General features: G+C 39.8%; 1 protein-coding gene across 1 annotated transcript in view; it reads right to left on the reverse strand.

Moving 5' to 3' along the window:
* Positions 1–4,520: 4,520 nt before the first annotated feature.
* Positions 4,521–17,196, reverse strand: part of me1 (malic enzyme 1, NADP(+)-dependent, cytosolic) — an 83,639-nt gene continuing 70,963 nt past the window's right edge. The window contains exons 6-14 of the mRNA XM_061675522.1: positions 15,841–15,944; positions 9,723–9,832; positions 8,633–8,730; positions 8,240–8,353; positions 7,868–7,973; positions 7,076–7,218; positions 6,807–6,980; positions 5,376–5,474; positions 4,521–5,291 (exon numbers count right to left, since the gene is read on the reverse strand). Of these exons, the coding sequence (XP_061531506.1) occupies positions 5,124–5,291; positions 5,376–5,474; positions 6,807–6,980; positions 7,076–7,218; positions 7,868–7,973; positions 8,240–8,353; positions 8,633–8,730; positions 9,723–9,832; positions 15,841–15,944 (1,116 nt within the window). The 3' untranslated portion in view covers positions 4,521–5,123. The remainder of the gene's footprint in view (positions 5,292–5,375; positions 5,475–6,806; positions 6,981–7,075; positions 7,219–7,867; positions 7,974–8,239; positions 8,354–8,632; positions 8,731–9,722; positions 9,833–15,840; positions 15,945–17,196) is intronic.

A 17,196-nucleotide genomic window follows, 5' to 3' on the forward strand; every position in this document is an offset into this window, starting at 1 on the left:
GAGGCGTTGGCGCTTCTGCTTGGTATCTGTGCGTGGTACCCGCACAAGAAACAACAGGCTGTCTGAAACCTGCACTCATCACTACCTCGGAGGCTAAAACCTGTGCGGTCCTGGCAAACTCTGAAGCGGGGCCGTCTCTGTAAATTACTCCAATGATCATTTACACGAGCAGCAGAGTGGGAAGCAAGGCCATGTGCAGAGGTGCTGACTTAATAATAGGCCTCATTCAGTCCACCATGATGTCCTAAATAGGCTCATAAAATACATGTCATCTGTTTGTGCACTTATTTTAGATACATTAAATCCCAGCCAAGAGGGAAGCGTTAAGCCTATCCCAGCTGACTTTTGGGTGAGAGGACGGCTACATCCTGGACTGGTCGCCAGCCAATCGCAGGGCACATACAGATAAACAACCATTTACATTCCTACCTAAGGAAAATCGAGAGTCAATCAACCCGAAAATCCATGTTTTGGAATGTGGGAGGAAAATGGAGTAGCTGGAGAAAACCCACGCAAGCACGGGGAGATCATGCAAACTCCACACAGGAAGGACTTAGCCCGGATTCCAACTGCCAACCTCAGAACTGTCAGGCGGCTGTGGATAACAACTTGCCCACCATAAGGCAAGTGCACAGACACTTTTTATGGGCAGGTGCTCAAGCCAAAAAAATAAAAAGGGTATCAATCGCCAAAATTATTCACTCAATTAAGAAAAAAATACTAATGTATATTTAACTTATGTATTTATTTCTGTTGACACAATAAACACAGTAAATAAAACAACTATTAACAAAGGAAGTGAAGGGAAGCTACAGTGGATCTAAAAAGTCGACACACCCCTGTTCAAATGACAGGTTTTTGTGATATAAAACAAAATGAATCAATAAATCATTTAAAGAACCCCCCCCCCCCCCCCATTAACTAAATTATAACCTGTACAACAACAATTGAAAAAAAAATTTAAAATGGAAGTTGAAATAAACAATTGAGATAATGTGGTTGAAAAAAGGGCACACTCTCTCTTATAATGCATATTCAAACTCATGCTAAATGGGGCCCAGCACACACCTGCCACCATTTAAAGAGCATCTGATTAACCCCAGATAAATTAAGGTGGGAGCAAATGTACAATTACCCCAAGAGATCAAAGCATTGCGTGGAATTTATAAGGGTATTTTTATTTATTTACAGTAAAAATTAATGAATGAAAGGGGAAAAAAACTGAAGCAAAAGGGCCACTTTTTTTTTCATCCAGTGCAAAAGGGCAGGTGCTTGAGCACCGCTTGGAATCTGTCTGTGCATGTACCTCCGCACCTTACTGTCCATAATCAACACGATAAAGTCAACACACTGACAGTTAAAGCATAGTGTAGGATGTCAAAATGTCTGTGTACAAAGAAAAAGCACATCGCAATACAAAAACACCTTGCAGGATTTCTTTTCTATTGTTTTGTCATTCGAAACTTGATGCTTTTCAAAAGTAATGGTTGATAGAAAACCTTCAACAGCTACAACCTTGTAAATAATCAGTTTAAGCAATCCCAAAAAGTAAAGGCAAGCAGTACATGTTTTCTTTTTCTTTACATGATTTTCAATTATGGTACAGTTAACCACGGCTACTTGTAACTCGTGGCTTTGGACAAGACCTCTCCTCAAGTATTTTCTGGTCAAGAAAGCTATTCATGCATGTCAGCCTACTGCATGTGTTCATTTTCCCCATACAGGTTTCTAGTATAAGTCAAAAGAGCAATACACATAAAGTACACTCGGTGCATGTTTTTAAGGACGGAGACTTAGCAAAGTGTTGAGCAGCTATGATACACACTATAAAACACGGCAATGTGAGCTTTATTGCATCTGTTCTGAACACATTTTGTGGGGTATGCCATGAACCTAACAATGCGATTGTTTTTCACCAAAATAAATAACAGCGTATTAGAGCGCCCTCTGCTGTCCTCATCAGAGGCTGTGACAGTCAAATTTTGGTTAAAGTCACATTTTATTTTATTTTTTCTCTAACTTTCACCCCTGATGTCAGATAAATAAACATAGACATAATAGTGTGATGTTAAAATGTTATATGATTCATCAATAGTTTGATATACTTTCTCATATCCTTCAAAGTAGCCATGAACACAATGCACCAAAGTATTTTCCAAATACAAACAAATGGGCGCTCTGAGCATGATTTGAATGAGAAATTAGGAGCGATGCACTGCTAACTATGACAACAAAGAGTCCACATGTGGTGTGCGTACAGTGAATGAAAGGACAGACAAGGGTTGCATGCTCTTGCAGTAAAAAGCTGGATGAGGGTTGGAGGTAAAGCCAATATGAGATGAGTGTCAGACAGACGACAGGGAGGATGGGCAGACAGACACAGGCGGCAATCCCTCAGGGCCTTTGCTGATTGGCACTGAACACAAGGTCTTAGCAAGGTGCAATTTAATGTGAGAGTGTAAACAAGGTCAAAAAGATGTAGCTGTTGCCCAGCCTGCCTGCGACAAGAAAGGTGGCAGCAATTGCTCCAAGGTGATGATTGAGAGACTCTTTGGAACATCGGTGTGATTTTCTCATTGACAACAATAAAAAGCTTTGTTGAAACATGAAAACACAACTAATACATGATGCATTTATACAACTCCTTCCATCAAAACGGATTGATTTTAATGTTGACTAATTTTCTTGACTATAATGTTTGTTGGAATTTTTTATGGATTGTGTAGTCCACTGGTACTGAAGTGTAGTGAACTATCCTCCTAGGTCAATGTAAGTAAAAAGTGTAAAAAAAAAAAGAAAAAAAGATCAAAATATCAAATATGTGATCTTACATACCACGACAACACACCTGTATAAAAGGTATAAAAATATAAACAATCTTACATAGTACAATTACACACCTATTTAATGTACTGGCAGTTCAAGCAGAAAATACACATTTTAAGTACACGGTTCACATATTTCTTAAACAGCTTAAACATTGTTTTTAAACTTTTTTTCCCCCCTGTACTTCACCATGCTATGATTCAAGAACAGCACTGATAACTTAAGAGCAGATACAGTTTAATACTTTGCAAAAGGGTCATCCGTGCAAGGGTATGACATTTTGTCTATCTTAAATGTTACACTTAGTTCGTTGAAACTTAAATGTGAACTTTTCATGTACTTAAAGTTGACTATTAGTACCTTACTACCAATACTGATATGCTTAGTTCCAAGTATTAAAAGAGTTTATCTTATCTTATATACTGAAGGTACTTTATTTTTTACTATCCTCACTGCATAAAGTAAACTTGTCAAAGTAACTCAGTTGTATCGTCCTTGATGGGGAAACCTGCACATACATTTTCTAAATAAAAGCAGCTAAAACCTTTTTTTTTTTTTTTTTTTTTTTTTTTGTAAAGATGCTAATACGCCATTTACTTACTGCTGATGGTTCCAGACAGTTAATGCATAACGGATGGTGTTGACATTGAGACATATTGATCCACATGTGAGAGCAGTAGGTGCCCAGGGCCATGTTGGACTATTTGAAGGGAGGGACGAGCAAGGAAAGTGAGTAACGCAAAAGTTTCTCTGAAAAGAGACTTGCCTGAGGCGGGACGCTGAACACTGAATGCTGACTGGTCCAGTTGCCTCCATATTGATTCCATACTGGAAAGGCCAGTGTCAGTGGGCCAGCCAAGGCCTCTGGTACTGATTGTCTGACTGAGGATCGATTAATTAACGTCAAATCACATTTACCTTCATCCAAACCAGACAGACACAAACTAGTGTTAACCTTTTCTTGTGGCTGGCTGTCAACACACATTTTCACAGCACACTTGTTGACTAAAAAAAAAAAAAAAAAAAATTAAATAAAGAAAGAAGTACATTAGCAAAGATGACTCCGATAAAGTAATTACTACATCGGACCCTGGTGACATCTTCATTTAAAAACAATTTTCAAACCTGATGCTCTTAAAAAAAAAAAAAAAAGCAAGCAAGCAAACCTGATTCTCTTGTGAATAATGGTGAGCTGGTGACAACTAACTTATAAAAATGGAAAATCGAGCAAAGATTGCAATAGCTAGAACACTGATTTAAAACAAAACAAAACATGCCATTGTGATCTACAATTACAACACTTCACGAATATTTCACATTTGATATTGTAGTCTTTATCTTTTCTGAGTTTGCACCTCTGACAACATTTGCATGGCATTACGTTTGCAGTCAATCACGTATAATGAAGCATGATTGCGTTTGTGATTTATGTGACAAAATCTGTATCCTCAGGGACTTGACCTTCAAGTCGTTATTGAAGAGTTTTGCTGAATTTCATTGCAACTCCAAGCGTTGACCCCAAGAGGGAAGCAGATTACCATGATCGAATGCCTCTCTGAGAAGGAACATGCTCCAGGCAAGTGACTTCAGACTAACTGTTCATGTCATTAAAAGAGTACGGTAAAAAAATAAAATAAAAATAATAATAATAAATTAAATTGACAGATACAAAAAGTGTAAATCACTAGGGTTTTTTATTGTAATTTTTTTTTTAGGCAGGACAATGATGCTGTCAAATCTCTTGTTGTCTCCTATGTTTTTAGTATTTTCATTTGAAAACCACTGTCTAGAAGTCACAAAATTCCCTTTTGCTATTTTACAAAAGTAAGGTTTGGACAAAGATAACAACAATCAAAACGATTTTAATTCAAAATATTTTCACATACCAGATGGAGTCATTCAAATACAGTCATCATAATACAGAATAGTGCATTTAAATTTTTTTTAAATATATTTTTTGGATAGAGGTTGCACACTGCAGTGTGACAAGTCTGTGGTTCAGAATTAAGACACTCTGGAAAAAATAAAGCTGCTACATCTATCGACATTGAGCCCTTTTATCTTAACTGGATTACTAAAATAATCTATATAATCAGAACCTTAGTGGGGAAAGTAATGCCCAAAACAACCTTGAAACCTCTTCCAGGTGCATCAAATATCCACTGGTTCCTTTATGCCAGTGTTGTTACCATACAATTCACACTAATAGAGCAGAGTAAAAATACATTCTATAGAGGTCCTCTGTCCTTTTGTTTGGATGACAGTGGTTTACTTGAACTCATCCGAAGCTCATTATGTCAAAGTTTGCATGACTGGAGAGTCATACTGTCCTCTGGCCAGCGGTACGAGTCGGCAGTAAAGTCATCATAGTCAGTGGTGAAAACTAGCGAGCGCACATAGGCTTCTTTGTCGGAGGGCTCTGGGCGAAGTGTGGCCATGTTGTGTTCATAGGCATATTCTATTATCTGTAACACATGTTTCATATGTGAAGAATGAATAAACATAAGAGCACTACAGAAAATGGCATTGTCCATGAGCTGAACTCTCACCTTGACTGCCAGCATGAGAGACACCTCCCTCATGGAGCTGAGAGGTGGATACAGTCTTCCCTCAGACAAGTCCTTTTCCGTCACTAGGTCAGCGAGGGCCTGTTTTAGATTAAACCCGCACATAATCACAAAACTAATCCGCAATGGTGTTTGGACTAAAACTGAAGACAGTGAAGACGAGTGGTCTAGAAGAAGTGGTATACAAAAAAATAATAATAATAATAATAAATCATATGTTCATTTTCCACAAAACTATAGTGGGAACACTTAAGAATACTGCCTCATGCTATTATTTTATTTATGTATTTTAATATTTTTTTTTAAAGATTTTGTTATGACTTTCTTTTTTCTTCTTTTATCATCATTATTAGGAAGAGGCCTACTGTATTTTATTTATGAAATGTTCTGTGGCTATGGACTGAGGAAAGTGATATATACATACAAGAAAATGATAAATAAAGTATCTTTAATCAATCAATTTCCTCTACCATTTGTCCTTATTTAGGTCACGGGTAGGGTTGTCGAGCTGGAGGTGAAAAGGGATTTGGCAGGCTTGTTCAAGGTCCCATGCCACACTTATTTTATTTTTATTAAATTTAAAAAAAATAATCTTTGATGTCCTTTTATCAGGCTTGTGCGTCTTGCTGCAACTGCAACACTGACTTTCATGCTAGCATTGTACAAATGTGCTGGTAATGTGGTTAGTAGTTAGTGGGTAACATGCGTGATGTTAAGAGGTCATCCTCCATGAAATGTGCCCCAACAGCACAATAGTGGCTCCAAAATGCTTTCTCCAAAAATAATGTGAAGCCATTTCTTCTTCAACTTCTCTTGAGGTTGGCAGGTGATGCAAAGTTTCAGCTTTGAACAAGACGCAGCCGCATTGTCGTTCAGTCATTTTCGCCAAGTTTAGTGGGTGGATAGCAAATACTTGATGAGTACTACTTTAATGAGTAGTGTAACCATGTCACAATGATGCCTCAAAATGGTCATTTTCCTGCCTTTGGACTTTCATCGGCTACTGCATACAATTGCCAAACCGCATAGATGTCAAACTTAAACCAGATCACAGACTCATTTTGACCCATGTTATGCATAAAAAGGTGGTTATGATAGCATGGGATCTGCAACAATGCTCTTCTCTGCGGTTTGTCAAATTCGTCAGACATTTTTATTTTCACTTGGGAGGGACTGGCCTTATTGAAAAAGAGCATTTTTTTCTCAAAGACTGCTGAATTTTGATATGTAAAAACACATCGGTTAGGTTCATGTAGGTTGTCGCAAATGTAAGTAATTATCTAGCGAAAGGGTCCCATTTATATTATTTGGCTGGATTCGATCTTCTTTAGAGGGTGCGTTGGTGTGTTCAGCATATACGTGTATATAGTGTTTATTCAGTGTATATGTGCAAGTGTCAAATGTCAATGCTACCTTTGCGGCAGTCAGAAAAACATCTTCAGTGATGTGTCGAACGGCGCAGGCGATGACACCAAGGCCCACACCAGGGAAGATGTACGCGTTGTTTCCTTGACCGGGGTACAACGTTCTCCCCTCAGGTAAGGTGACAGGGTCGAAGGGACTGCCACTGGCAAAGATGCCCCTCCCCTATCCAACAAGGCCAGCATTATTATCTATTGAAGTGCATTACATGCATTTTCCAAGCAAAATCAATGGCAAGCATGGCTACATTTCCACAGTACCTCTGTGAATGAGTAACATTGCTCTGCGGTGCATTCGGCTTTGCTGGTCGGGTTGCTGAGAGCAAAGATGATCGGGTGTTCGTTGAAGGACGCCATGTCCCTGATGATCTGCTCTGTGAAGGCGCCAGCTACGGCTGCCACACCTGAAACAGAAAGGCAATGATGGAACAATACAGCGGTCCTCGGTTCACAGTACCAACATACGACATTATGAGGTTGCGAACGGCAGGCAATAAACTAGCGTGCGCAGCGGGGTAAGAATGTGTTGTCAGCCGACACAAGACTCAACGCTCAGTTACCGCCGTGCCTACGGTTTTTCACTTTGATTGTTGTATATTTATGGCCTTGAAGTGTTTTTCATGTCATTATTCCCTGTAATAAGGACTTTACTACTGTGTTAGCAAAACACTATCGCAAGCGCTGAACTACATTTACAACCTGAATTCTAATATTTGTTCCATGAAATTGTTTTAATTTATTCCCTTAGTTCCGCAACATTTCTCTTTGCTGCACTGCTTCCGGTATGAGTATGTGGATGCGAGATATTTTTTTTGGTGGTGGGGGGGGGGGATTAGATTTCAGTCTTTATGTGTTGCCATGTCAATTTAATCTGCCCAGGGCCTTCAGACATGTTTCTTTAAGTACAAATTCCATAAACTGAGGACTCCTTTATGGTAACCGTTTTGAAAATTCCAACAACTAAGCGCCATAGCCTAACTCATTCACAGCCATTGTGCCACATGCTTCCAGTATCAGAGTGTACACTTGATAAAAATATTGTTTGCGTTTTACCAATGAGAGCTGTGGGTTTCAGTTCACGGACCACGTCCTCCAGGTTCCTCATCTGTGGGTGCTCGTGAGCAAACCTCTCCTTCTCATGCGTCAGGTGATCTCGGCCCTTACGAATATGGAGAACGTTGAAGAAGAGGATGTGTAAATGTGTAAAGGTGGGTGATCCAATGGATGTTATTGCTTGCTAGCAGTTTTCCCTTTGTGTTTAGGCTCTTGCGTTGTGTAAAAAAATGCGCTGCGTTTTGCCATCAATTTCTTGGTACTTAAAACCACTCCAACCATGAATTGTGCTTGCCAAATATTTGTGATTTGACTGAGCTGAGCTTAGCTTGTGCAGGTGTACCTATGATAGGAATATTTCAATAAAAACACCTTGACAATGAGGCCCTTGGAATCGACCATCCAGATCTTCTTCAAACTGTCTTCCTTGGCAAGTCCCTCTTTCTCCATGGCCATTGTAATCAGCTCAGCGATCCCCATTGCTGCCTGGTACCAACATGACAGGGAGGGAAGTCTTTTATAGTTTTTTGTTATTATAAAGGGTTGGCTGGACAGCTGAACACAGGCACACAAATGAAGAATTTAATTGATTAATTTCTCAAATACAAATGAAATTTTAACAATAAAATAATTGTATATATTTGGTTGCAAGGCAAAATTCCAGTCCTTCTCCTCTTCCTACATGATCATTTTAACTGACAGTTGGGAGTTGTAAAAGTAGGAAACGTAATAGTGTAGTGGTCACACTGCGCATGCCACACCCACCTCCCCTGCACCTTGGAACACTACTGTGTGGTCACACATTTTGCTCCTGGTGATGCGGAGGGCCGCCAAGAGTCCAGCGACCGCTACTGCTGCAGTGCCTGGGGGAAATTACAGAGCAACATCAGTTATGATTTAAGGAAATACATGAGCCCAACATATTACCTGCAGTTTTACAGTATGCTACTGGTATCTAAACTAGCATCTGCACCATGGAAAACACTTTTCCTTTGCCTAATGCCCCATAATTCGTAAATCTGAATGTCAAATTGTTGGTCAAATGAACATTGATCACAGGGATTTATTCGGAACAATTGGAGACAACTATTTAAACTGAAGTATTATGTACTTTTCCTGAACCTATGCTCTGACAAGACTTTTAGATCCATCCATCCATCCATCCATCCATCCATCCATCCATCCATCCATCCATCCATTTTCCGTACGGCTTATCCAGTTCATGTCGTGGGGAGCCGGGGCCTATCCCAGCTGACTTTGGGCAGTAGGCAGCCTACACCCTAGACTGCTCGCCAGTTAAAAAGACAGACACAGACAGCCATTCACACCCACATTTGCGTCATCGCTGAGTAGGAAGTGAACTCACGCTGACTGCACAGAGATCAGGCAAGTGAACCGATACACTCTCAGTGATGGCTGTATAAATATCCATCCATCAATCCATTTTCCGTACCGCTTATCCTCAGTCGGGTCGCAGGCTTGCTGGAGCCTATCCCAGCTGACTCTGAGCGAGAGGCGGGGCACACCCTCAACTGATCGCCAGCCAATCACAAGGCGCATATAAACAAACAGCCATTCACACCTATGTAAATCGAATTTCATGCTACGCTATCATGAATGCATGCTGTGTAAATGTGTGTTGGTATGACAATTAAACTTCTTTAATCCTTGAAGTGTACAGTGACTGTGTGTTTTCATGTGGATGATGTAACATTTCAGGAAACGTCATAACATAAACACAACACCATAATGTATAAACCTAATAAACATCCTAGGATAAGTTGTATACAATTAAACAAGTGGCCTCGAAAAAGATAAAGAGGCAAAGATACGCAGTTTTCGTGTTCCCAGCTACCTTGGATGTCATCGTTGAACGTGCAATACATGTTTCTGTACTTGCTGAGCAGACGGAAAGCGTTAACATTTGCAAAGTCTTCAAACTGAATCAGGCAGCCCGTTCCATACCTGTAAACAGGAGGGATACAGTTAACATTGTTGTAGCCCCCCCAAAAAATGGGATGCTTGATGACACAATGTGGTGGAGGGGATACTGTACATACTCAAGCTTCCACAGCACTTTTATTCAGTCCTGAGGAGGGCGCTATGCACCACAGTTTTGAGTGCTATTCCCATGCTAAACGTTTAGCTAAAATAAAGGAGTTGTCTTCAGAGCAAAAATAAATCATTTTATCTTGAAATTAAGCAAAATAATACATACATTAAAATGAATTGAAACCACAAACCCATTGGACATCGTTTTGAATTACCAGCTGATAAATGCTTCCCTGTTGATGAGTTTCAATGAGAGAGGTCAAAGATGCACATGACAAGGAAGACAAAGAAAAGAACAAAAGGCCAGCAAGTGTCTCCGGTAAACCACTAGTGTTCCTTGAGTTGCATCTCAGACAAATGTTCAATATAGCAACACAGAAGCCACTGTTAATAATAGCTTTTAAAAGCACGATACAACAAAAATAAGCCCAAGGTTAAGAGCCATTCCATTAGATTTTGCAGCGATATTTTGTTGAGGAATGCCAAGTTCTCATGCCTTTTACCAGATGGCCCATTTGTTAAGGAATTCATAGAATGTTTGCTCAGTCTCCAAGATTAAAACCCTGGTGGGGCAGGAGTTAAGGAAACAATGAACTGGATAGAGGTGTCATTCTGGTGACCTCCTGCCGAAAAATACAAAGTAAAATAAAATAAAAATATAAGTGACTGTCCAGTGGGCTTTAGGCTTCTACACTGGAGGTCACTTGATTGTTGACAAATGTGTTTGAATTATTTTGTAAGCTTTTTCTGATTTTTAAAATATTTCCAACAATGATTTTACCTGGTAAATATTTAGTACTATAGTACAGTAAACCGTTAATGACAAAAGTAATGCATAGTCCACTTATCTAATAAAAGCTTATAATGCTGTTTTGGATTCATTTCCCACATTCCTAACTGACCACGCTGTCTCACCCTCTCCCTAGGTTTCCACGGTAATAATAACATAGCATGACTGACTGGCATCTGCCAATATTAGGCTTGAGAATGACAGCTTCTGCCTTGCAACAAGTGTCTGCACATACATGTGAGATAATTTGTTCATTTCATCACTTTGTCACAGCTGCACATAATAATAATAATAATGAAACATTCATTACTAATTAATATATACAAGAGGTCCCTTTGACAGTGGCATTTGCCATGAAGCATACATTACGTGCAATGTTTTATTCCCTCTTGTTGCACATGTTGTTTGAAGCTGTTAGTAGATGAGAGAGAGGAGCAAGTTTGAACGACCAGTATGAGAGTGCTGGGCTCTAGATGTCTATGGCCGGGATATTGAGATTGTAATCTTGCGATCATAGCATGCATGATGTCACTTACATTTGCTACAAGCTGAGTTTGAATGTAAACAAACAACTGCAATTTTCTAACAGCCGATAGTTCGTCGGTTGGCGAGTAACACATGGAAAAGTTCAATTATCCAGTCCCATTGAAGCTGTATTTACACCACCCCCATTTGGTCCTCTTTAAACGGACCAGAATTTGTTTCCCCCTTGTTCTGGAACTTTTGTGCAAATGTGATGCATACACACAAGCGAACCCTGATGCACACCAAACAACCGCTACGAGACCTCCTTTTTGAGGTGGTCTCAGTCCGCTTCAAAACAGACATGGTGTGGTTCATTTGTGATGTGATAAGTCATACCTGATCCCCCGTCTTGTGCTTAGCAACGCTACCCTTGCATGTTGTGGCTCAGGGCGATATATAATCCTTCAGCTTGCAGCACACATTTGCCGACGGCATTCCAAAATGAGAAATAGAACGTCGCAAAAACTCTTCCTACTCTCATATACTCCCACTCTACACTCTTGACACTCTTACATTATGTTGCAGCTTTAATAAGAGCACAAATTAAAAAACAGAAAGGCAGCGCACATTTCCGAGTCTATGCATGTCCCACCCTCATCATTTATGTCCATAGGGAGCAACGATCATCACACGCGTGGCTTTTTTTTTTTTTTTTTTTTTACAAATTATAGTTTGCGTGCAAAATGTACAATGTAATGTCATGTAAATGTAATTGTGCAACTAATAATTTGTATGAAGCTGTTGATGTCTTTCCCGTGATGCACTTTTGTCATTACCGTTATGTAAGAAGTGTATTTCAGTGGGCCACCACGTCTGCTCTGTCAATGAGGATTGCCTCCACTATGAATGCCCAAAGTTTTAAATCATCAATAAAGTTTTGAAAATGGGACTTTGAACATGGATGTTTTAGCATTTACCCATATAAAACCAAAGCGGCATAAAAAAATTGTGTTTTTGAAGTTATTCATGAAATTATAGAAAAATGACCCCTAAACATGTTCCAAGGGAAATGTGTATAAAATAACAGAATCTGGAAACCATTTTTATTCCCCTGAAATTCAGTTGAAAAAATAGACACAAGGGCAAAAAAGGACTCTGTCAGTTGAAAACTGAATTAAAATACCAGAGCTCATGTTTCAGAGAGCGACAGAGGAAATTGGGACAGGTCATGCAAACAGAGACAGCTGCCTCCAAAGCCCACTACTATACACCTGCAGTGCTGTCATAATCATAATCTTTATACTCTCTGTCATTTGCATGCTATTTCTGTTTTAGTTTTTCATTTAAAGGGAAATATCCTGAAGAGAGTGCCATTGGTGTTTCTCCTTCTGCAGGACTACAAGAAATTGCTGCCTAATTCTGGGATTGAGAACCTGTCTGCCAACACGGCAGTCGTGTTGTGGAGAAAATGTGTTTTCTATCAAGCAAGGAGCAGCTCCAAAAGCACTGTGTGTCTGCAAGAAGACAAATAATAATGAGACAATGAAGGGTGCTATAAACCTTTTATTGTGTTGGGGCTTTTAATAAATGGGGAAAAGCAACCAGAGCACGCTTGACCTTGTGCCGGTGCAGCTTCCTATTGGCAAGGTCACCAAAGTTCACACACAACCAAGGCTAAAAAAAAAAACGAGGGTTATCTGCAGAGGAAAAGAATGCTGCAACTTTTCTCCTGATACAGTTAAGACAAAAGATTATACTGTATATTTGTCAAACGTAAGGGGAATCTTTTTTAGGGATAAATGACAGGGTAGGAAACGTTAGGCACTTCAACAAAAATATCAGAATGATAGACATGGAAACGTGAAAGAAAAATCCAAACCGACATCCTCTAAATATAAGTAGACATAAACTACTAGTGAGGTTGTGGGATTGAAGCGAAAGAGGAATATCTCCCCAGTTTAGAACCTTCGGAGTTGGAGTTTAGCCTGCAGTGAAGATAGAGGTTAGTGTTTGTGTGTGTGTGTGTGTGTGTGTGTGTGTGGAGTGCACGCATGCATGTGTGTGTGTGAACGAGATTAGCACAGACCCCAAATATTTTACAGTTACTCATGACCATAAAATAAGGCTAATCTGGGCCAATATGCATAGCCAAATCAATGACAAAAACATCGGAAAAACTTACCGCAACTTGGTTTCTCAACTTAGAAGTGGGCTGGAATATGCACATTTGGGCAGACAGTGCCAGGCAAATAATACAGTGCATCAAAGCTGTTGTTTTTGTCCTCTGAAATGTAAATACAGTCACGCGCTGTTGCCTTCTATGGGAACGACGACCTTCCCAACATGGCCGCCATGTCGGCACATCGATTAGCCGGATTGGTGGATCCTGTGTTTATACCTATGCCCGCGAAGCCCAATATAAGGCGTTGAGTGTCTTGTGTTGTTCGATTGGTGAGAGAGTTAAACGTCACTAGTGGTTACGTTGTATTGGGGCGAACAGCGCCCAATGTGAAAGTCATTTTATAAACAGATTGCACATGAAAAACAATTGATAAATAAGCAATAATGGATCAATAAAAGTAATGCGCGACATGTAGCTCATTGGAACGGAGTAAAAGTACCGTTTTTTCTTAACAAATACTTGGGTAAAAGTAAAATGTATGCTGCACTAAAACAACTCTGACAAGTACAATTTATCCAAAAGGCTACTTGAGTAAATATAACTGAGTAAGTGTATCGCTGGGACAGGTGGGAAAAAAAGACAGAACGTTGAGGAATGCTCATCAAACACCTGTTTGGAACATCCAACAGGCTAATTGGGAACAGGTGGGTGCCAAGATTGGGTATAAAAGGAGCTTCTCTGAATTGTTCAGTCATTCACAAGCAAAGATGGGGCGAGGTTCACCTCTTTGGGAACAAGTGCGTGAGAAAATAGTATGTTTCAGAGAGTGAGCGACAGGGGAAAATTGGGACAGGTCATGCAAACAGAGACAGCTGCCTCCAAAGCCCACTACTATACACCTGCAGTGCTGTCATACGCAGTTTAAGGACACTGCAATTGGCTGGCGACCAGTTCAGGGTGTACCCCGCCTCTCGCCCGAAGATTGCTGGGATGGGCTCCAGCACGCCCGCGACACTAGTGAGGATAAGCGGAACGGAAGATGAACGAATGAATGAATGAGTTTCAGGACAATGTTCCTCAACATACAATTGCAAGGAATTTAGGGATTTCATCATCTACGGTCCATAATATCATCAAAAGGTTCAGAGAATCTGGAGAAATCACTGCATGGAAGCGGCAAGGCCGAAAACCAACAATGAATGCCCGTGACCATCGATCCCTCAGGCGGCACTGCATCAAAAAGCGACATCAATGTGTAAAGGATATCACCACATGGGCTCAGGAACACTTCAGAAAACCAATGTCAGTAAATACAGTTCGGCGCTACATCCGTAAGTGCAACTTGAAACTCTACTATGCAAAGCAAAAGCCATTTGTCAACAACACCCAGAAAAGGTGATGTAACACAGTGGTAAACGTGTTGCAGTCATAAAATTCTAAGTTAATGATTATTTGCAAAAAACAATAAAGTTTCTCAGTTTGAACATTAAATATCTTGTCTTTGTAGTGTATTCCATTAAATATAGGTTGAACATGATTTGCAAATCATTTTATTCCGTTTTTATTTATGTTTCACACAACGTCCCAACTTCATTCGGAATTGGGGTTGTATATCAATATTGAGCTTGGCCTTTCACGTGAAAATGTGATGAAAAGATTCAGAAGCTAAGTCAACAATAATGTACGTCGTGTGTGTGACTGCTACTTGTCTGTCGATAGTCCTGCTAGCAGGCAGATTGTCTGATTCAATGGAACAGTTGCAGTAGGGTTGTACTTATACTTCAACTGAAATGGTTTGGTTTCAAAATACATCCAATCTGTGTATTTTTACCGTGGCAATATGGAGTAACTGTGTTCATGCTCTTTGTGTTTGTCAGCACACTAAAGACGTATATTACTTATAAGCCCATGGAGCTGTAATCATTCACTCAATCCCCTAGCCTGTAATTATTGATTTTTCCGCCAATCTGGCTACGTTTTGGGGAAAATCACCGCTGTTCCCTGTAGTTGAGAAGCTACCCACTTATTAGAGTTGTGGCTTCTTTTTGCCAATTCTATTTCTGTTCTTTCTTAAGTTCTGACAAGGACTAACCTAGCCAAAGCACATCGTTGACCATGATGCTTCTGTAGCCCTGAGCTACACATATAAATATGTATCGGCACCCGATTAAATCAAATGTACACAAAACTGTCATCGAGGATATGAACTCAGCACATTGACCCATTTTAATGGTTGTGAATGAAATCTATAGCTATGGTGGTTTTTGTGGCCCCCTAATCACTTTTCAACAAGGTCTGGTCATCACGAATGAAGTTGGTTATTACGCATAGTTTTGAATAGCATGGGACCCCAAATTCCACTCATAAAAGTGAAATCATTCACTTGTGAATTTTTTTTTCCAGACAACTGAATCCCACAAACTGTGTCTGCAGCACACACTGCATTGCGTATAGTAGGCTCGAAATGTCTTCAAATCACAGCAGCAGACTGTCAAGAGGAAGTGGGCAAATGATGAGTTGAGAGCCAAAATGGACATACTGTACCTTTCTGACACAGCTTTCATAAATTCATCCAGCAGGTCATCATATGCCTGGCCTCGCACCCTCTTGTGCCTGAGCCCAATGTACAGTGGATCCTGCAACAGTGCCTGAAAAAAGACACAATGAAGAGGAAAAACACAGATGAAACTAGATGTAGTTTATGCTACATTTATTATTTAATAGGATGACTAAATTATAAAAAGAAAATAAATAAATAAACATTTAGAGCCCAGCCATCCCAAACGACACGTACATTTTCTTCTTTGACTGAGTTTGTTTGGTGAGTGTTGAAGTGATTGAGTGAAACCTCACACTCCTAATTTGCTTAACATTTTAATGCTGGCTACACATGTTTTATGTTCGTACTGATTTCACCATGCAGCGAGCCGAACGTCTCTCAAAGCAATATATTTCTGGTTAGACTGGCTATACACAAATGTCTTGGGAGTTTTGAAGTTTTAATCCCAAAAGTTTGGCAGCTGCTTTCATGGCTCATTTAAGCGGGCATCGTTTACTTCCCATGCATTTTGAATATATAATTACACAGTGGCTCTAAAATAAGCAAAGCATGAAGAGAGAAGCGGCCACCTTTCCATTGCGAGGTCAAGACCCATCCCAGAACATTATTTATATGAAGCTGACAAGTCATTTCCTGGCATGCACTTGCTGGACAGTAACAAGCAGGAGTTGGCTGAGGTAAATTGTAACCTAAACAAGCAAAACGTGAACGTCTCGGAGTAGACTAATACCAGCTCCACTCTGGTGGTCAGTTCAAAAGTGATGCAATCGCACGCAACAAGAAAAGTCATGAGAAGAGCTCGCGGAGTTTACAACAAATGTATTCATATAAAACAGTGCAAACACATGCAAAACGGTATCAACCCGAGGTTGGATGATTTGGGGAATAGCAAACAAATTCTTTGTATAGGTTATTACTGGTGACAACAAACTGAAAAGGTTGTATCATAACACAATGATGCTAAAACAGGCTCCACACCAAAGGTGTTGGAAAAGGGAAACAAAATATTATCTAATGTCTGGCGGTGTATATGAAAGTATGTAAACGATAAAAAATGTCAAACTAGAAAACGATTCATGATGACTGACAAAGGAGGATACACAGACACTGTGTTCCTCTGCAGGAAAAAAACCGCAAATACAGCACAAAGATTTTTACAGAGATATTTTACACATATTAATTGCAGAATAATCAGACAAGATTTCATAGAGGTCGATTGTTGTGACATGAATTTAAATCGTTTTGAATCTTTCCGAAAAAGAACGAAAAATAGCTTCTAAACTTATTGAATATACAGTAAAACGATCCAATTAAACTCAATATTTTAAAATGACATGGTC

Source organism: Phycodurus eques, chromosome 4, assembly GCF_024500275.1.
Source record: "Phycodurus eques isolate BA_2022a chromosome 4, UOR_Pequ_1.1, whole genome shotgun sequence".
NCBI classification, from domain to species: Eukaryota; Metazoa; Chordata; class Actinopteri; order Syngnathiformes; family Syngnathidae; genus Phycodurus; species Phycodurus eques.